The following is a 21685-nucleotide window of genomic DNA, read 5'->3' as shown; positions in this document are numbered from 1 at the left end:
TGGGCTTCATAGGCAGGTGCCTTAACTGCTAAGCTCTCTCATTCCTGCCCTAAGTTTCTCTTTCTCCTTGAGTGAATGATGTTACCAAGAGCTTGTAAAAGTCACTCATTTGCAAAGCCTATCAGCATGGGTTTGATTCCCCAGTGCACACATAAAGCCAGATGCACAAAGTGGCACATATATCTGGAGGTCACTTGCAACGATGAAAATCCTTGGGATATCCATTCTCTCTCTCTCTCTGTAAATAATTTTTTAAAGTACAGGTCATAATTTGGTGCAGAATTACTAGAGGGTAAAATTGTTCTGAGTTTTCAGCACTTTAATTAGTACAGATTTTTGCAGGTCTAAGGGTTGTTCTCTATTATTTGAAGACAATAGGTTCCCAGCATCACTGTGGCTTGACCATCTTACTTTCAAAACCCCACGGGCTTGGGTTGGAGAGATGGCTTAGTAGTTAAGATGCTTGCCTGCAAAGTCTAAGGACCCAGGTTCAATTCTGCAGGACCCACATAAAGCCAGATGCACAAGGTGTCACATGCATCTGGAGTTCATTTGCAGTGGCTAGAGGCCCTGGTTGTGCCCATTCTCTGTCTCTCTCTCTCTCTCTCTCCAAATGAATAAATAAAAATTAAACATCAAAATAATTTTTAAAAACCCATGGGCTTCCTTCCATAGCATACCAAGTTACCCTTAACCCGGGTACAGAGCCTGTACCTACAGGATTTGGGTCACTGTTAATGTCCACCATGGCGCTGACTGACAGGAATATAACAATTGGACAGGGAGGAGACAATCCCTAGGTTGTCTCCAGGAGTTGCAAGTATTCCCACCACACGTGTTTCTGCCTCTGAAGTCATACAAGCCACTAGATTAAATCAATTTCTCTCAGATACAGGATTGTTTCCAGGTCCCGTGTGAACTGAGGGAACATATTGGCTTACAATTAGCAGTGAGGTTTTGTAATTTCCAAGTTTACTAAGCATTTACCCATCATGCACAATCACCATAAACTTGTCATTTACATACAATGCAAAGTACTCATGTCTCAATTTTGACACAGTGATGGCACAAAGAAACTCCCAACAAGAGCAGGCATAGAGCTGGGTATCTGCAGGTCTTTACCTTGCCCTCGTTCTGAGTGAGGAAGTAACTGTGATATCAGTACAAGTCTTTCAATATCTCATCACAAGCTGAATTCAAAGATGAGCATTTGGTTGGGCTTGGTGGCCCATGCTTTTAATCCCAGCACCCAGGAGGCGGAGGCAGAGGCAGGAGGATCTCTGTGGCTGTGAGTTTGAGACAAACCTGGACTACAGAGTAAGTACCAGATCAGCCTGGGCTAGAGCGAGACCCTATCTCAAAAAACAAAAACAAAACACTAAAAGATAAGTACTTGAGTCATCTTTCAGTGACACTCATCTTTTGTCATAAAATATGAATCAGGTGTCATACCAAGCTCCTCAATTTTTAAATTTGTTTGCTTATTTTTCCTATTTATTTGGCAACTGTGACTCAGGGTGAATCTGTATTTACTATCTCCATTATCTATAGGCTGGCCTAGTGCACACACACATACACACACACACACACACACACACACGCACCCATGGACGTACACACAACCCAATAGCATCTGATAAGTGTAAATAGAGATGGAGTAGTGAACACGAAAATGAAACTGATTATTACTAATAAATGATGCTGTTTACAAATTGAAAGTGAAGGAAAACTGTTGAGTGTGTTTGGGAGTAAATGAACCTCCTGATTTGAGTGACCAGATCTGTTATAGAGAGGGAGTCTAAGTCAGTGGTTTAAAAGTCCTTTTTCATTCATGCAATTAGGCAAATGTCTATCTTGGTTTGTGACTCTGAAGTTGTCCTGGTTTCACATCCACTGTGCCAAACCTCTCTTGTTTTTGTAGGTCAATAACAATGGAGTTGTTTCCTTCAATGTGCTAGTGAGCCAGTTTACACCAGAGTCCTTTCCCCTGACGGATGGAAGGGCCTTCATTGCCCCGTTCTGGGCAGACGTGCACAATGGAATTCGAGGCGAGATCTATTACAGAGAGACCATGGACCCTGTCATCTTGAAAAGAGCTACCAAGGACATCAGGAAGTACTTCAAAGACATGGCCACTTTCTCTGCCACTTGGGTTTTCATTGTGACGTGGGAGGAAGTCACCTTTTATGGAGGCAGCAGCACCACGCCTGTAATAATTCAAATTTTCCATTTTCCACTTCATATTCTGACACCTCATTCCTGTCCATCTTTACTTCTGTGAAGGAGTCTAATTGGTAGAGCTGAGGAATGTCATTCTGCTTGAGTTAAACTAATGGGTCTTGCCAACCACTTTCCAGGAAACAGAGGGAAGGATCAGCATGAACCAGTCCAGTCAGCTGTAATATTTCAGATGTGTCTAACCAATCACAATCCATTACGAATGTCTAATATGACGCCTTAACAGTATCCTTGCAGTAGCGTTCTGTTTTGCAAGAGAGTGATTGAGGCCTGGAGACATGTCCCAGGCCATATGACTAGAGATCCAGTGAGAGGCTCAAAGGTCTTTTTCTCTTGCCAGAGGCACAAATGTTTCCCTCCATCAATGATTTCCCTTTTTTCCCCTCTATAAGATCTGGTAGCAAGAGGAAAACAGGGTGCCGAAATTTGAACACAAATGACCTGGCTCATTTTATTATGTTATGACATTTTTTTATTGTGACCAGGACTGAAATTATTCATACTTGATGTTAATTAGAGTGGGCAGTTAAAGCGTTTCCTGAATAAAGTTTCAACATCTGCTCTGAAATCCCCAATGAGCAGTCAAATAAAAGTCAAATAAGAAAGATTATCACTGGCATTATCATAGAGATAATCTACCTTCTACACAAAGGGACAGAACTGCAGTGGCAGGAAAGCCTGCAGCTTATTTGGGTGACTGTGACCCTGGCACTTTTTGAAGTAGCAGACGTGTGTATCTCCCACTGCATGGTTTCCCAGAAGGCAAAGATACTCAAACCTCCGTCCTCTTCTTTTTAGGATGATTTCTAATTCCATCTGTTTTCCAGCTCTCTTGATGATGATTGAATTGTATAGGGGTGGACCGAGGTTAAGAAATGCTGGTCTTGCAGTTCATGGCTGTGAGGCAGTGAGCACTTTGTGGCCAGAGCATCTGAAACACTTTATTGCTAAAAGGTCCTGCCAAGCAGAAAGACACAAGCTCAAACAGCAGATACATTGGCTAGAAATAACCTCTAAAGAAGCATACATTTCCCTCTGTCACGTTATGGATCGCTAACGACTCCTCGGTGATGTTTTATGTCCTTTAAGCCTCATATCTTACAGCGTTAGAATGCTGGATGCCAGCAATCGATAAATTTTAGTGTCAGTGGAGGGGAGAAATGCCCATCAAATACTGACCACCTTTTTATTTTTCAAAAAAAAAAATCTTTCCATTCGCTATAAAAATGGCAAGATAATTTAGGTACTTTCTGGTTTGTACTTTGGAGTGAGTTTCCTGAAGCAGGTGAGATCTCTTTCTATGAGGATGAATGAGGAAGCACCGGAGTGCTTTGAGTGCGTTGGAGAAAGATGATGTGGTTCTATGCAGTGGCAAAATATCCCTCTATCCCTATTCCACACAGGAACACATGTCATCAGGTCAACGGTAGTTGGGATAGAAAGATCTTAGGGGTGAGAGTATCATGGAAGCCCAGTAGAAAGTGAAATAGGTACGTTTACTTCAAGAATGGAAACTCAGGACTGACAGACCATTTACTGTGTGATCAGGCTAATAATAAGCTATTTTTACATATCATTAAATCCCCACCGAAATTGTCCATAGCAAGTATTATATCCACTTTCAAGGTGATAAAATAGTGATTCAAACCTGCTATAACAGAGCAGGGGTCTACACTAAAGGGGGATGGATGACTCTTGAACTTTGCTCTCGGCTTTTCCTCAAGCATCATTGGAAGCTCTCTGAATTCTTAAGAAATAAGAGTTTACAAAAATAGATCTAGATAAGCCTTAAAATGAATATTGAGAAGCTTCATAAGGTTGTTTACAAGCAAGCAAGTGCAGACGTAGGGGTGAGCTTGTGTGTATGTGGGAGGTGTCCTTGGGGTAGTTGGTTGGTTTGAGGATGACTTTTGGGGTTGGAAATGAGGTGAATTCTTGGGTAAGAAATGAGATGACTTCTGAGGGTTGTTCTCAAGATGCTGAGACTCAAGATATTGATTTATTTATTATGGAGTGGGGAGAAATTCACTTCTGAAAAAAATCTTTGTCAGTAAGAGAGCTCAGCTTTAGTCCTGGTGTGACCTTGACTTTTGACCTGTCTCTGAAGCCAACCCACCAGTGACCTTATAGATAATTTGAGTTTATTGCTCATTCACCTCTGTGTCCCACTTTCCTGTGTTGTTGGGCCGGCCCAGTGAATAAAGGTATAGACTGGGCGGCTGTATCGTAAACACCATCAGCCGGGGCTGGCACAGAAGTGGAGGAGAGAAGTGCTGCTTCACAAAAAGGGCTCTTCTTCACTGCACTGTGCCCCTCCCTGGCACTGGGCAGAACGGGGAGCTGTGGGGCTTGCGAGATCCTCCACCCCAGTCTGATTACACAGGATAGGGATCTGGGGCTTCCTCTGTGTCGCGTCACACAGAATGCCAACCGGAAGATCATTACCCTGGCATGGTGTCGGGCAGCTGGGAAAGAGCAAGGCTTGCACAGACAAAGGTGAATGCACCTTTTCCTTGTGGCTCTACTTTTATTTGCATTTCTTGAAAACACGTGGGGAAGAGGGGGACTAGGAAAGGGACCAAGCAAAGGGCACAGCTCACTTCTGAGAATGCTTTGTATGGTTTGTTTGGATTTACATAATACTCTGTCCTAAAACACTTAAAATTAAGCCAGTGTGACAGGACACCACAGATGAGATGGGCTGGGAGCTCTGGCTGCAAGCCTTTGTTTCTTGGCTGCGTCACTAAATTCCCAGCAACTCATCTCCCTTAGTCCTCAGTTTTCTTAGCTATAAGATGGAGCGGGCCAAACGCATCGCCCACCCTAGCTTTGGTTTGAGTTACAGGCTAGCACCGACGGTTTTATGGATAAAAAGTAATGCATAAGTACGCAATTAGAGGAGCCATTTCTTTCCACAAAGTGCTTCTTAAAAATCTCTTCTCCACTTCCATTTCAAAAAGGATCTCACAAAGCAAGCAGTGTTTTCCAGGAACAGAGAGCCCACTCCAGAGCACCGTTTTTTAATGGCACTGAGGCGCATTTGCTCATTCTGCTTCCCCCCATTCCCACCTGGCCTATTCCGTCTCTCTCCTCCTTGCGGGAACAGGCATTTGCACCAGGATCTCTGGTTGACTCTTCTCTATAAGTTATTCTCACACTGCCATCTATAGGAGCTCTCCAAACATCACAAGCTCAGAGGGTTCCTTTGAGTCTTGCCTCTGGTCTAAGACAGAGATGTGAGGGCAGTGCTGAGTCAGACTCCAGGTTTATCTCAGGCATTTTTCTTTTAGAGGCACAATCCCACATGTCTTGCTTTTCCCACTGGAGGTGAGAACAAATTCAGAGAGAAGGCAGACGGTGAAGGTGGGGCTACAGAGCAGCTCTGAACTGCTTGGGGGTGGGTGGTGGGTGGTGGGCGGGGAGAGATGCGGAGTTGGAATGTTGGAATGGGAGGTGAGAGGAACCACCACTGGGGTGAGTCATGAGCCTGCCTTACTCATTCTGTAGGTAAACACCTTCCAGGCTGTGCTGGTGTCTGATGGCTCCTACACATTCACACTCTTCAATTACTATGAAATCAACTGGACCACTGGGACAGCGAGTGGCGGTGACCCGCTGACAGGCCTCGGAGGGGTGATGGCACAGGTAGGTGGCTGCCCATGTCATCCTTCTGCAGACTTAACATCGCTGCACTTCCTGCTGCATTGTTGAACATCCTGTACCAAGCCCTGCCAACAGCTTACTTCCAGAAAATGTGTCTGGCCTTGCCTATTTTTTTATTGGTTTATTTTTATTTATTCATTTGAGAGCGACAGACAGAGAAAGAGGCAGAGAGAGAGAGAGAGAGAGAGAGAGAGAGAGAGAGAGAATGGGCGCGCCAGGGCCTCCAGCCACTGCAGACAAATTCCAGACGTGTGCACCCCCTTGTGCATCTGGCTAACGTGGGTCCTGGGGAATTGAGCCTCGAACCAGGGTCCTTAGGCTTCACAGGCAAGCGCTTAACCGCTAAACCATCTCTCCAGCCCTGCCTATTTTTGATACCTTAAACAGTGGCCCCAGGGAGTCTAGGAGAAAGGGGTCTCTTGATTCTAGATGTGCTGAATTTTGAAAAAGAAAGTGCTTAGTTTGGCTAACCAATAATGATGGTGCATGTCTTGAAAAGTTTTGTTTATCTTTCACACTTCAGGCAGGATTTAATGGCGGAAACCTCACCAATTTCTTCAGCCTTCCGGGGTCAAGAACCCCCGAGATTGTGAATATCCAAGAGACCACAAATGTCAACGTTCCAGGCCGCTGGGCATTTAAAGTTGATGGGAAAGAAATTGACCCAGCCAATGGCTGCACCTCCAGGGGTAAAGTGTTCCCTCTTCTCTTTGTCAGAACAGGGTTTGTTTACTTTAAGTTGACAGGCAAGTTTCCCAGCCATGGGGGCCGGGCTCATTCCTGATTCTTTACTCTTTTGACATCTCTCAGCTGGGTGACGGGATCAAGGTAATTTTAGCATGCACATTCATCACACCAGGAGCTAAAGTTGTATTTTGTACACTTCCTGGCCCTGGCCCATGGTGTTGGTACCCAATAACTCTGAAGTGGACCCGAATCTTGAGAGATTTTGTTGCAGCCAGATGGACAGAAGGAGCCCTCCTGTCTCGCATTATTTTTGTTGTTGTTGTCATTCCTCCTGTAAGATTTTCTCCTCTTTACTCTTGCTCTGCCATCTGCACTTTGTAGATCCACAGGAGTGGGTGGACTTGGAGCATTGCCATATTCCTACAAGGCTAAATCAGTACTTCCTAGTATGATTAGAAAGAAAAAAAAAAATAACAGCGTCAGTCTTTAGGGTGACTTCTAAAATCCTCCCAGTGCAGCAAAACCTACAGGAATTGGCAGGCATCAAAGCTGGCTTTCGGTCCCTGTGAACAGGCTCTAGCTGCCCCTCAATGGGTTTTCTTTATGGCAGCATCCTAAGTGTAGCTCCTTCTCTGAGCTATCTAGATCTCTTCAGATGTGCAAAACAGCCCTGGGCTTTCACAAGAGCACACCTACAGTGCCGATTTCTGCCTCTGATGCCTCCCAAAATACTCAGAAAACAGAATTTCTATATCAAGGAGCAGAGGCGATAGCAACTAAAAGCAAGATATTGTCTGTTTATTTACCCCTCCATTTACCCACCCATCTATCCACTTCATCCACCTACTTCCCTACTCATCCACCCAACTACCCCGTAGTCATCCACACCCTCTCGATCTATCCTTCTATACCTCCATTCATCCTTCATCCATCCCTTATTCTTCTATCCCTCTATGCATTCATCCACCCACACATCTCTGTCTATCCACTTGTCTAACAAGCTGTCCATGCAGTCATTTCATCTTTCCAAAGAACATTTTGAGATTCTCAGCTTCTGTACAGATGACAGAGATATAGATGTGATAGTTGCCCAAAACACCACTGTCGTAGAAAAATCAGCCATGGGAATAAAGGTGACATAGTGTTAAACATGTGATAGCTACGGGGAAGCACAGGAGCTACTGAGCAATGTGTGTCCAGAGTGTGGGTCCTCCTACGATAGGGAGTAGGACCTATCTGTTGCTGCCCTGGAACGTCTCGTGCCTCACTCTGGACTCAGCTTCAATTGTTTCATATATAGAAAAGGTTTCTTCATATGATCTGAAGTGCCCACTCCCTAACCTCACATCTGCTTACCAAACATCTGTCTTTGCTCTACATCAAGGTCATATGTGAAGATGGCCTACGTTACTGGACTCTGTGAAGTCCTTATGTTCAGAATAGCAAATACGTGCATTGGACCTAGTCCCAGAGTCCCCACATCAACACCCATGAATTTTGACATTGTGGAGTATCAATAGAGCATGTCTTAAGGTGTGTGTGAGAAGCTTTCCCCTTGATTCATTATTTCTCTCCTGGACCAGTGCCCGATTAGCTCCAATCTCGTAGCTAAACACCTCTTCCCTTTTGCCCAAGCATCACTGAACACACTGGCTGTGGACCTGCAACATAAGTGCCCAGTGACAGCCTCTCACCTGAGTCCTAGGAATGAAACACTAATAATGGAAAACACTGGCTTACAGAGCTGTGGAGATGGGCAGATGCCAGCTGTGTACAGCATCTCCACTTTGACTTCATTCTTTTCCTCCTGAGTTATGGGTCTGGGTTTCACATACAGGACAAATTCAATATCCCTGTACAGACTGTAGTGCATTTTTATGTGCCATGAGACGTATATCAATCTAATGAGTCTGGGATTTGGCCTGGGCTATAGCAGAAAATGCAGTTCTATACAGCTGGTTTATTATATCATCATTCCATAAACAAAATTATCACAGAGTCTACCTTTCGGTCCAAACCTCCCCTACTCAAAGGCACTTTACTCTCATTTATTGGAATCCTCAAAATGCAGAGACTGGAAATGATACTGAATGGAGGCTGTTGTAATATATGCAACTTGGAACTAGTGCCAGAGAGTTACTGGACTGAGAGCCTGTTTTAAGGGCTGATGCATATGACCTACTGGGATGTGATTAAAGCTGTTCTCTCATTTTAGGTGTAATTCCCAATAGGTATAAGATAATTGCCTGTTAAGACATGTTCCTGTGGGGAAGATAAAGAAAGAACTGTTCTACTCCCTTCTTCCTCTCTTCTCTCTTTCTCTGTGTAGTATGTGTCGTGTGTGTACACACACATATACAGAGTATCCATGTGCATGCACATATGTGTAGATGCATATGCTCCATGTGTATGTAAGTGTAGTCCAGAGGAGAATGTCAAATGCCCTCTATTTCCCTTCTACCTTATTTCCTTGAGATAAGGTCTCTCACTGAACCTGTAGCTTGCCTGTGTGTGTGTGTGTGTGTGTGTGTGTGTGTGTGTTTGGCAGGTAGTCCCAGTGGAACTACTATCTCTACCCATTCAATCATGCTTTCTTTGTGGTCAATGTGGGTGCCCAGAAGTTGACCTCAGGCCCTCATGTTTGCACAGCAAGTGCCAAAACTCAGTGAACCAACTACATTTCCTAGAAGAACTGTTCTTAATTCATTCATGTCTCCTGCTGGGGTGTAGGCTTGTACAATTTGAAAGCTATTAAAAGTTTTGTTGTTGTTGTGTTTGCTTCTGTTTTTAGTTTTTTATTAGTTTTACTTTTTGATACAGGGTCTTACTACATAGCCCAGGCTGGCTCTGAACTCTCCATCCTCCTACCTCAGCAAGATATTCAATTAAAAAAAATTTTAAATCTTTTTTGAAAAACTTGAGAACTTTTGGCAAGACTTTTCAAACTGCATTTACCCCTTGTGTGTGACATCATTATCAGTTTTTGATGTGTTCACTTTCATAGTTTCTCTCTCAAATCATAAATGCTGCGACCCCATCTGCTATGTCAACTGTATGGTAGTGTCACTGTTCCCTGCGAGGCAGGGATGGAAGATAGCGTTATCATACGTCACAGGTTAGAAAAACTGAGGCACATGCCAGTGGAGTCTGTGATCTTGGATTGCAGAGTTGAGACTGTGACCACAATGAGAGCTGGAGGGAAGACAACTTGTAGAGGTATAAATTCTGCCTAAGCAGCATCTGTAGGATTCATGTACCTTTGACAGTGCCAAGCAAGAGGTCAGCCCTTTCCAGGATCTTCCTGGGAAGCTGGCATTTCTACTCGTGTGTCTGACTTCTGATTTGAGCTTCTGACCTTTCTGGATGCATACTGTGCATACTGTTGACTGAATGAACAAATCATCAAATAAAAACACAACAGTGCTACCAAATTGACTGGCTCCAGTGGGCCTTATTTTGAATCACCTTTCCTCACATTTCTGAAGAGAAAGAGATGACTCCTGAGTGCCGTAGTCTTCCCCAGAGATGAAGATAATGTGTCTTAACTTGAATGTGGTTTTCCTCGCCAGCTGTGGAGTTAACAATGCCCAAGAGCTCACGCTGGATGCCGACATACTCAGCTTGGAATCTTGGCTTCACCATTGAGTTGCTGAGTGATCTTAAATAAGTTACTCAGTTCTTCTTGTTTTATTTTGCTTACTTTATTTTATGGGCGTGTGTGTGTGGGAGGACACGTGTGTTGAATGCAACATATATGGTGTATGTGAGTGTGTGTGTGTGTGTGTGTGTGTGTGTGTGTGTGTGTGCATGTGTGCGTAGGCTAGGGGTTTTTCTTCAGGGGCCCTCTATCTTTTTTGAGACAGGGTCTCTCTTTGGCCTGGAACCAAGTAGGCTAGATTGACAGTGAGCCCCAGGGATTCACCTGTTTCTACCTCCCCAGCTCTGGGGTTACAAATGCAAGCTGCTCACATGCAGCTTCTTTTGTGTGGGTTCTGATGTGTTGATGTGGTTCTTTCTCTTAACCATCTTCCTGACTGCTGCTAAGACTCAAGATTTTTTTCACTTGTCAAGTGAGGGATTAGACAATCCCTACCTCAATGGATCTTGTGTGGATGAGCTACAGAGGGTTAAGTGCTCAATAAATGTTGACTCTGATGTCGTTATTCCCAGGACAGTTCCTTCGGCGAGGGGAAGTGTTTTGGGATGACCTGAACTGTACCATCAAGTGCCGCTGCCTGGATTTCAACAATGAGATCTACTGCCAGGAGGCTTCCTGCAGCCCCTATGAGATGTGTGAACCCAAAGGCAAATTCTTCTACTGCAGTCCTGTGGAGACCAGCACTTGTGTGGTGTTTGGGGAGCCACACTACCACACTTTTGATGGCTTCCTCTTCCACTTTCAAGGCTCCTGTGCCTACCTGTTGGCCCGACAGTGTTTGCAAACTTCCAGCCTCCCCTTCTTCAGTGTGGAGGCCAAGAATGAGCACCGAGGAGGTTCTTCTGTCTCGTGGGTGAAGGAGCTCTCGGTTGAGGTCAATGGCTACAAGATTCTCATCCCCAAAGGAAGCTATGGGAAAGTCAAGGTGAGACCCTCTCCATCCTTCATGAGGAGATGGAGAAGCCAGACATTCTTCAGCCTGGGGAAGGCTTCCTTACCTACTGTTCTGCTGTCTATCTGTCTCTCTAAGAGGCAAACAGTGCCTGTTCTTCCCGCCTTGTAAGATGTTCAATTAGGTCAAATGTTATTTGTACAAGAGACTCATTGTGAGTCCTCTGTCTCAGAATAAAGTAATTTCTATTTCCCTCACTGGTAGGCACACTCATATATGCAGTTCAGAAGTAAATGGTAAAAGAGAAACAAGTTTCATTTCTTATACACCAGATTCACCATAGTTGTAGTCACATGGCCATGCCCAGGCTATGGTACACTCACAAACTATGTACCCCTAATTCTTCAGTACAGTCTTGGGGTAATCCTCACTCCACTTCAGCCAACATCCTGCTTGCCCAAGAGCTTATTCTCTCTGGAGAGAAACTTCCACATTGATGTCTCGAGAGGCACCACACTAGAGTGGCCTTGGTGACTTCCTTATGGAGGCCCATGGGTAGCAGGTTTCATAAAAGCTTTCATACACCCATCTAGAGGAATCCCCCACTGTCAGAGAAAAACACAGGTCTCTGCTGTCCTGTTTAGTATATGCTAATGACTCATCACTGTCCACCTGGATTTCAAGCAGGGCATTGAATAAAAAGAGAATGGACAGCCACTAGCTATTATTTAATTGGTGGCAACCTCAATTTTCATAATGTTAATGGAAACCTTGTTGCAACCATGTATTTAGTCAAGCAATAATAAGCGAGACCACAAGGGGTTGATTGCCACAAATTCCACAGCACAATCCTTAATCCATGCATGGAGGTCATTACAGAGATTACAAACCGGAGCTGATGCCAATATGGGGATTTCCTTCTTTAAGAAAATTAAAACAGGCTGTAACTGTAATTGACGTAGCATGTCCAACAAAAGGCTAAACTGGGGAGCTAATTCCCCTTTTTCTCTGGTGTTACCCTCCCCAGGCCTGTGCAGTTTATCAGGTTTATAATTAGGAAAGTGAGCTATTACTGTGGTTGAAATGCCAATTTGCTTGTTATTTGGTTAGACTCTCCTGGGACAGCCCGTAGATCACATGAAAGCTAAGCATTCGGGTTCCAGAAGTTTGGAGTTTTTCCATTTCAAATTTATGCTGTGATGTTGAGCTCTGGTAGATGGATGCATTTCAGACTGAATGTTTTCCACTGGCTTCCCCCCCAGCTTGCCCGTATTGCGAGGGTGATGTATATGATATCGATAGTTGAAAAAGAAAGGGCCATGCTTCAGTCCTACTTTCCATTTTGATTAAAATTCTTTTTGCTCACAGTTGGATTTTTTTTTTCTTTTTTAGAAAGAAAGGGACACTGTCATTTTTTTTAAGGCCCAGCAGCTCTGCTAATTTTGTGTGGCTCTGTTCCATCGTCCAGGCGTAGGGCACAGATTCCTCAATTTTCTGTAGCGACAGGGAGATGTGGATGTGAATATAAATGTTTCAGAAAGAAAAGGTTATGTGACTCCAACTGCAAGCTAACAATGGCTTCCTTTTCCTTTTGCCAAATGGTTTCCAGTGACTTTGAATACACCTGCTCTGCTGGGGACAGTGGCTAGGTGGACAGCAGAGCCCTGAGCCAGGGTGATATGGGGACAGGCAAGGAGAGGATCCCAACATGTCTGGAAAGCAGCTTGACCTCTTAGCCACATCGTGTCAGTCCTGGGATGTCCCAAGATATGCCTTCTACCCTGCAGACCCCAGTTCTCCAGTCCTGTCTACAGGTGCTGGGTTAGGAGGAACAATCTGTCTATGGACTTTTTTTCTTCCCTTGAACTGTTCTCAAATGGCAAAAAAAAAAAAGAAAGAAAGAAAGAAAAAAAGAAAGAAAAGAAAGCCAACATAACTAAAACTTTATAACTAGTGAATGAATGTCTCCTGGTACTATAGGCTTTTCTATTTCCCCACCACAGGAACCCATGTAATTTACTGTACTCCAGGGCAAAAGGAGCCAACCCATCTAGTGCAAGGGAGATGAAGCACTTGGGCTCTGGACTTGCCTCAGTCTCTGTTCCACCACTGCCAACTGAGAGGTCCCTAGCTTCATTTTCTTCCTCTGTACAATGGGGGTGGTTGTATCTATTCTTAGCTAGCCAAGGCTAGTAATGAAACAAGAAATCATGTATCAGTTTTCTAACAGAGCTCCTTCTCTGAGCCCTGTAGGGCACAATCACAGTGATTAACTTTTGCTGAAAATGAAGAGGCTGCCATGTGTTCTTATGTCAAGAGAAAGGTCCTCAAATAAAATGTTACCAATACATCTAGGAAACCAAGATGTGAGGTTAGCCAGAACAGGATTAAGGCAGCGGTAGGAACCAAGGGGACTTGTAAGACCCAAAGCCCATCTACCCCAGGGCTTATGCTTTGAGATACAAAGAGGTTTGCCTCTTGCTAGCAGTAGGAACTTAGGTGAGAAGAAAGGAAAGCATCCAGTAATCGATGTCCTCTGCTTTTAAAGTATACTAGCCTTGGGAAAGATCTCCCAGCATGGGACAACAGAGAATACAATACTTGCCTAGCACTCTGGCAGGGTGATCATCCTTACAGAATGGCTTTTAAAATTTATTGATTTATTTGAAAGTGACAGACAAAGAGGGAGGGAGGGAGAGAGAGAGAGAGAGAGAGAGAGAGAGAGAGAGAGAGAGAGAGAGACAGAGAGAGGGAGAGGGAAGGGAAGAGGGAAAAAGAGAGAATGGGCACACCAGGGCCTCCAGCCACTGCAAATGAACTCCAGATGCGTGCGCCCCCTTGTGCATCTGGCTAACATGGGTCCTGGGGAATCAAGCCTCAAACCGGGGTCCTTAGGCTCAAGTGTTTAACAACTAGGTCATCTCTCCAGCTCCAGAATGGCTTTTTGCACCCTTGTTGGCTAACTGTGCCTAGAAGATAAGGACAAATGGTAACCAATGCCTTGGCCTTTCTTTTTCCTTCTGGCTGTATGACATTTTCTTTCTCAAGCATATTCTTTTTGTCCATGTCCACCATTGCTATATGTGTCACATATGTTGAAAATGTAGTCTCCCAAGGGGATGGTGTGAAGAGATGGGACTTGGGAAAAGTAACTAGGTGACGAAGGTTCAGCCTCATGAATAGGATTAGTGCCCTGTAGAAGGCCACAGAGTGCCCCTTCTGTCATGTGAGGACACAATGAGAAGGTTCAAACCATTTATGAATCAGAAATTTGGTCTTTACAAACACTGAATCTATTGACATTCCGATCTTGGATTTTCCAGCCTCCTAAACTGTGAGAAATGTGTTTCTGTGGTTTACAAACCGTCTATTTTATTGCATCTCAAACAGACTAGTATAGAAATTGGTGCCAGGAATTGGGCACTGACTATAACAAATGCCTAAAAATGTGGTAGTGGCATTGGAACTAGGTGGAAGCTGTAAGGGTTTTGAGGAACAGGCTAACAAAAGCCTATCTCACTGTTAGTGGGACATTGAGTCTAGCGGGGAAAAATACATCAAATAGCACACAAGGCATCTGCCTTGAATTTTGGGAGCAATATTTGGACCATCTACTCTCTCCTCTCCAACTCAAAAAATAGCAATTACATGCCAGGTAAGATCCATGTTCTTCCCATATGCCAAAAACCAGTATGAATCTAGGGAAGTCTGGAAAGTCAACTTAAAGTCAAGCTCACTAGGTAGGGACTGCGTGTGAGAGGACTAATATTCCATCCAAGCCCTTGAACATGAGCATCTACAGGAACTAGGCATGGTGAGGTGAAAGGAATTCTCTGTTAGAAGTACTTCAAGCTACCTACTTACATCATCTCAACGACAGGGACTTGATTCTCCCATCAGATCTTATTCCTACTGCAGAGGCCACAAGGACCACCTGAGTGGGCTGCAGAGCTTGTCCCTCCCCTTCTGTGTTTTAGCACCTGTTATCAGCATCTCCTGGACCCTCACAACAAAAGTTGGGTCTCCTCACTCCTCATTTTGAATTAGTTCAGCAAATCCTTCATACAGACCAAACTAGGCCTCTTTGGTTGTGAATCAACCTGCCACTCCCTTGCATGGAAGTCTTCAGGGTTGGCCTCCCTATGGAGTAGTAATCCAGTTTGTTTTGTGTTGTCTTGTTTTGAACATGGCTTAAAAGGCCCTCCATGGTCTGTTCTCAACATGGGAGCCAGAGCAAGTCTTTCAAAGCAAAAGTCAGATCATATTGATTCTTTGCTCTAAATATCCTTTTGGCTCTGTGTCTTGCTCAGAGTCAAAGCCAAAGTCTTTTCAGAGCTGATAGCCCCTCTGTTCTGGTGACTGCCCTCTCTGCTATTAGCTTCTGCTGTCCTGTCCTGCTTGCTCTGCTCCAGCCACACAATGGCGCTGCTGTCTGGAGGCACCCAGGCTCACTCCCCCCTTAGGGCCCCCTGATTCTTGTGAGCTCCCTCACCCTGCGCAATGGTGTCCTATCACATAGGATCTTTCCCCAGGGGTAGCTGTTACCTGCTCATTTCAGTGATAAAATACCCAATCAGAAGCAGCTTCTGGATGGAATGGGATCATTTTGGCTTAGAGTGTCAAGGGAAGTTTTATCTTGACAGGGAAAGCATGGCAGGAGCAGACATGGGGGCATCACATCTCCACAGCAGCAGGACAGGAAGTATCTGACTACCGGGTGTGGTGCTGGTTTACATTACACCAAGGCCAACACCCAGTGACACACTTCTTCCAGTAAAGCTCCACTTCCCAGAGGCCCCAACAACCCCCAAATTGCCACTAGCTGGGGACCGAGTATTCAAAACACATGAGCCTGAGGAGACATTTCATTCTAACCATCTCACTGACCTGATCATACATCTTGAAGGTGGAGTCCCTGTTCCTGGGCACTGGTCTTCCATGGTCCTTCCTTGATTTTTCTACATAAGACTTTTCTCACAAATCAAATGTTCTAGGTACTTGTTTTGCTTGTTGATGGTCTCCCCAATTAACATCTAGATTCCAGGAGGCAGGGAATTTTGGTCAATTCACTTATTGCTAATCTCCAGTTCCTCAAGTACTGCTTTGAGCTGGGGCAATAGCTCAGTTGGTAAAGTGCTTGCATTGCAAGCATGAGGACCCAAGTTCTATCTCCAGAACCCATGTCAAAAAAAAAAAAATGTTGGGCATGGTGCTGTGTACCTGCAATCCTACTGCTGGGGTGATGGAGACAGACAGCTGCCTGGGGCTTGCTACTCTGCCCGTCTAACATACTTGGTGAGCTCCAGACCAATGAGAGAACCTGTCTCAAGAAAGGCACGTGGTGTTCCTGAGGAATGACACCAAGGCTGTCCTGTGGCCTATGCAGGTACATACACGTCCACCTAAACAGACACACATATGCACAAACACTGCTTGGATCCAGGCAGGCCTTGGAAAATATTTGCAGGATCTGGCCTGAACCTACAGCTTTGTCTCTGGCCACCTGTTCCCTCTGCAGTCTAGAACATTCCATAACTTTCCTCACTTCATGTAGCTGCCTCCAAGTCCCTGCCTTTATTCTCTTGTCCTGGAATTCTCTGTTCTATCCTCATCCTATATCCTCTCTCTGCCACTTCTGCTTACCTTTGGAAACCAAGGTCAGGCTTAACTGCCTCTAAAAACCTTATAGGAGCCCCTTAGGCTGGGTTAAGTGCTCACTGACTGTTCTCCCATTGCATCCATTGATTTGTATTTACAACTAACTACTGTAAATACCTGTTTGTGTTCCTCCTCTTCGGGAAGGTGAGCTCTTCTCGAGGGGCAGGGGCAGATAGGACTTTTTAATCCTTCTAAGCTCCTGACATAGTGCTTGGTACCTAGCAGGTGTTCAAACTTGTTGTTGTTGAGTGATTGAATGGCACAGTTCTGAGGGAGTCACTTAGAGAATGGCTTCAGGGTGGCCTCAAAGCTCACGTAAATCCCACAGTTGGTATGTCTACATTTCAGTGGACAGGAGGGTTAAAGGCACTGAGGAATCATGGGAAATGTGAGGCACACTGAGAGTAGGTGGATTTTTAGAGGACAAACAAAATGATGTGTGTTTTTGAGAGAAGGCTGGTATGAGCTCGCCAGGACCAAATAACAGCTCTGTCCCCAGAGTAGTGCACATTGTCCGCCCGGTGCCAGGGCTGCCGCAGCTCACATGCACAGTGCTCTCTGGCCCATAACCAGCTGCTGTCCAGTGCATTTTCCCTAAACTTCTGCCATAGAAAGAGGTAAGCCCACTAAAGTCTGCACATCTTGGATGGCCTCTCTTTCTGGAAGTTTCTCTGCTCTCCCTTGCTGACCTCTGCTGGAACTCATTGCCCGGGTGCCTGCTCACCTGCCTTTTACTGTTACTGTTGGCAGGTTAATGACCTGGTGACTTCTTTGCCCATCACCTTAGAGTTGGGGGCGGTGAAAATCTACCAGAGTGGCATGTCTACTGCCGTGGAAACGGATTTTGGGCTCTTAGTGACATTTGATGGCCAGCACTACGCCTCCATTTCCATCCCAGGCTCTTATATAAACTCTACCTGTGGACTCTGTGGGAACTACAACAAAAACCCACTGGATGACTTCCTCCGTCCCGATGGCAGGCCGGCCATGTCCGTGCTGGATCTGGGAGAGAGCTGGCGTGTCTACCACGCCGACTGGAAGTGCGGCTCTGGCTGTGTGGATAACTGCACCCAATGCGATGCCACCACCGAGGCCCTGTACTTCGGCTCTGACTACTGTGGCTTCCTCAACAAGACAGATGGCCCCCTGTGGGAGTGTGGTACTGTCGTGGACCCCACGGCCTTTGTGCACAGCTGTGTGTACGACCTGTGCAGTGTAAGGGACAATGGCACGCTCCTCTGTCAAGCCATCCAGGCCTATGCCCTGGTGTGCCAAGCTCTGGGCATCCCAATAGGAGACTGGAGAATCCAAACTGGGTGTGGTAAGCTGGTGTCTATCCTGATGAAAGGCTTCTCTCATGCTAGGGGCAGGGATAGCATTTCCAATGTGCTAAGATCATGGCCCAAGAGTGAAGGTGAGGTTAAGATATCAGCCATTACAAAATCACCCTGTAAATGGACTTTTACTTTGCCCAATGTCATAGCCAGGAAACAATATGTCACTGGTGAATGCAAGGGGTCTAGAGACACAGAATGGATGGCAGGAAACACATGGCTAGAGGAAGGCCCATGGTAGGGGTGGCCGTCCCAGAGTTCAGCCAGGAGGTGGGGTTTTCAGAGGTCAAGTGCCTGTTGAGCCAATATAGATGCCAGTCCAGGGAACCATACCAGCCTTGGAGAAATAGCTCCACTTTGGAGCCACATCTCCTTAGCTTTCTCCTCCACTTCCTGTGCCTTCAGAGTTGTGCGTCTTGCTCTGAAGCCTTTCAGATGACTTCTGCAGGAGGTGAAAGGATGGACGACAGTCAGGCCAAATAGCCTATCGGCAACAAAGCCCTATTCCTGCCATATTGAGAGCAAATGGGAATATTTGGGGACTTTTCTGCCACATTTCACATCATTCAGTTGTCTCACTCCACCCATCCTATTTAAACACTCCTTTTCTTATTTATATAAAAAATTAAAGCAAGTCAATAGCTTGCTGCCTTCCTGGCCCTTGGTTTCCTCCACATGAGTAAACAGTGTTACAATCTGTGCATTTGAGAGGCTGTGGAGGGAAGAGGAGTTACTCGTTTCTTTAAATTCCAAGGCCAGAGGGAGCCTCTCCCTGTAAGTGTAGGTTGGATTCACATAAATCATCATGTGTCAGATTCAAATCTGAGAGTATTGGTTACACTACCAAGCGACAGTGTATTTTTCTTGCTATGTGACTGACCAGCCTCTATTACACCCAGAACAGCCATCTCATAATTCAAGTTCAGATTGAATACGGCTTCTCTTTGATCCTTATATAATCCGAGAGCATTCCAATTGCCTAACTAAATTTTTATGAATAATGGCTATACATTATTTTTCCTAGCAGTTCTGTCCTCTATCCTTCCCTCTCTCTTCACTTTAGTGGGGTGAATTATATTTAACTTGGAGAGCTGGTTTACTGGGCCTTGGCCTGCTGGGTTCAACTAGCCTCAAACATTTAAGTAGACTTGCGTGCTCTTAAATAAGAATAGCAGGTTTCTACGGTTTCAGTCTTCTGGAAGAATGGGCACACAATCTTTGCAGCTAGCTCAGGGTCTTTCTCATTTTTAATATCCCTGGAATTCATTTCCACAGCCTGCCTTAGTCACACTTAGGTATTTTAAGCACCTCCTTGTTTGAAATTTCATGTCTTCACATCACTCCTCTAACAGGTACAATTTTCATTTCTCCTGGAAGTAGAATTTATTTCTTCTATGAGTGAGCCACACTCTTTAAGAATCAGGGCAGCTCTTATGTCCTCTATGGAGGATTTGAAAACATCTTCATGGCTATAGATCACGAAGTAATAACTCTCAATTGAAGAATGGCTCAAATCTAGTGAGGACAGCAACCAAAGGTTAATTTCAATGGGATGATCAAGTTCAAGTATAGTTTCGTAATCCCAGTATGCTCTGTATTTAGGAAATTGAGTGATTATTTGCAGATGCCTCTTCCAGTCTCTTCCCCACCCATGAGTGGCCACCTGACCCTCACTCCAGGGCCTGAATGATCTAGAAGAAGCATTCTTTCTTCCTGTGCCTGTGCTGGTTGGATTCTGGTCCACTCACCTGTGACCAGGCTCTCTTCCTTTCCCTGTGTCAGTGTCTACGGTGCGGTGCCCAAGCTTCAGCCACTACTCCGTGTGCACCAGCAGCTGCCCTGACACCTGCTCGGACCTGACGGCCTCTCAGAACTGCGCCACCCCGTGCACCGAGGGCTGTGAGTGTAACGAGGGATTCGTCCTCAGCACCAGCCAGTGCGTTCCACTACACAAGTGCGGCTGTGACTTTGACGGCCACTACTACACCGTGGGGGAGTTCTTCTGGACCACCACCAACTGCACTGTGCAGTGCCTGTGTGAGGAAGGTGGGGACGTCTATTGCTTCAATAAGACCTGCCGCAGCGGGGAGGTATGTGCTGTGGAGGACGGCTACCAGGGCTGCTTTCCCAAGAGGGAGACGGTGTGCCTACTCAGCCAGAACCAGGTGCTGCACACCTTCGATGGGGCAGCTTATGCCTTCCCCTCTGAGTTCTCGTACACGCTGCTCAAGACATGTCCCGAGCGCCCCAAGTACTTGGAAATTGACATCAACAAGAAGAAGCCTGACGCAGGGCCTGCTTGGCTCCGGGGGCTTCGCATCCTTGTGGCCGAGCAGGAGGTCAAGATAGGAGGAGTTGGGGCTTTAGAAGTCAAGGTAAGACTCCTTGCTCCCTTTGAGCATCTTCGGATGAGTCTTGCCAAGTGAAGGAATTTGCCTTTCTCATCTGGTTTGTCTTTGTGCCTCTGGCCACAAGTGGATTCTAGACAGGACATGACTCTCACATGGGAGAATGTCTAATGATCAGCCCCAAATGAGACTGTCAGGTGGAGGAATGGAGCAAGCCTGGGATTTTCTGAATTAGATGTAACAGGACTCACTCCAGAAGATCAAATACTTACCAACGCTATGTGCCAAGTACTATTCTATGCCCTTCTTATGAAGTAGGGACTGCCTTACTATAAAGCTGACAAAACCGAGTCACAGAGAGGTTAATAAACTTCCCCAAGGGACATATAGCCATGAACTGGGATTTAAGCCCAGGCAGACTGGTGACTGAATCTATGCTCTTAATCTTTGTACCACACTAACTTTCCTCCATGCAGGTGGGAATCCATGTGGAATACTGTGTGTGAGGAGCACTTCCTGTGCTGTCCTCCCATCCTTCTGACCTGGTCTAAAGTATGCATCATTAGGCATTCAGGCTCAGCTCTACAAGGCAGCTAGTGCCTTGATTGCATAGGGAATCCCAAAGGGTTGATGAGTTGCCCCATGGCTGATTGGTGGTAGAACTGAGATGTGAGGAGGGGGTTCTCCTTTCTAACGTGCATTGGAGGGCATCACATGAAGTCTGGTTTAGAAGACAGATGCCAACACACAGAAGTCCAGGCATGTCACAAGAAACACATCTGCAGATAGAGAGGCTGTTTGCAGTGCCATTGGCAGACAGGCATGGGTTAATCTAAAAGAATAACAGGAGATAGAGAAGTGGATGGAACATATAGCTGTTTTCTGCCCTCTATGAGCCCAAGGGGCTGGGACACAGGAAAAGTAAGCTTTGATGAGAAGAAGGAGCCAAAATGGTGTGGAGAAACAGAGTAGTCTGCAAAAAGGTGCCCAAACAGAGCTGCCAGAGCAGGAAGCCACATCTCTCAAAACAATTGTTGCTCTATTTTGTTTGGGGGAAATAAAGAGCACATGGGAGTGTGACAAGAAAGAAGGAAGCTCTTGAGAAAACCTGTGATGCCAGCGTCTGATTCTGTACACTATGAGCTGTAGGTAGTCTCAGAAAGCCAGTCCTGGGACACAGCCAAGTGTCCACTCTAGGATGTGGTGG

General features: G+C 45.5%; 1 protein-coding gene across 1 annotated transcript in view; it reads left to right on the top strand.

Annotated features, from left to right (window-relative positions):
• Positions 1-21685, top strand: part of LOC101612114 (tubulin-specific chaperone cofactor E-like protein) — a 143908-nt gene that overhangs the window by 78396 nt on the left and 43827 nt on the right. The window contains exons 10-15 of the mRNA XM_045145509.1: positions 1922-2209; positions 5746-5883; positions 6425-6590; positions 10759-11171; positions 17547-18117; positions 19913-20505. Of these exons, the coding sequence (XP_045001444.1) occupies positions 1922-2209; positions 5746-5883; positions 6425-6590; positions 10759-11171; positions 17547-18117; positions 19913-20505 (2169 nt within the window). The remainder of the gene's footprint in view (positions 1-1921; positions 2210-5745; positions 5884-6424; positions 6591-10758; positions 11172-17546; positions 18118-19912; positions 20506-21685) is intronic.

This window comes from Jaculus jaculus, chromosome 3, assembly GCF_020740685.1.
Source record: "Jaculus jaculus isolate mJacJac1 chromosome 3, mJacJac1.mat.Y.cur, whole genome shotgun sequence".
In the NCBI taxonomy this organism is placed as follows: domain Eukaryota; kingdom Metazoa; phylum Chordata; class Mammalia; order Rodentia; family Dipodidae; genus Jaculus; species Jaculus jaculus.
The sequence above is the reverse complement of the archived record's forward strand: the minus strand, read 5'-3'. Positions and strand labels throughout refer to the sequence as shown.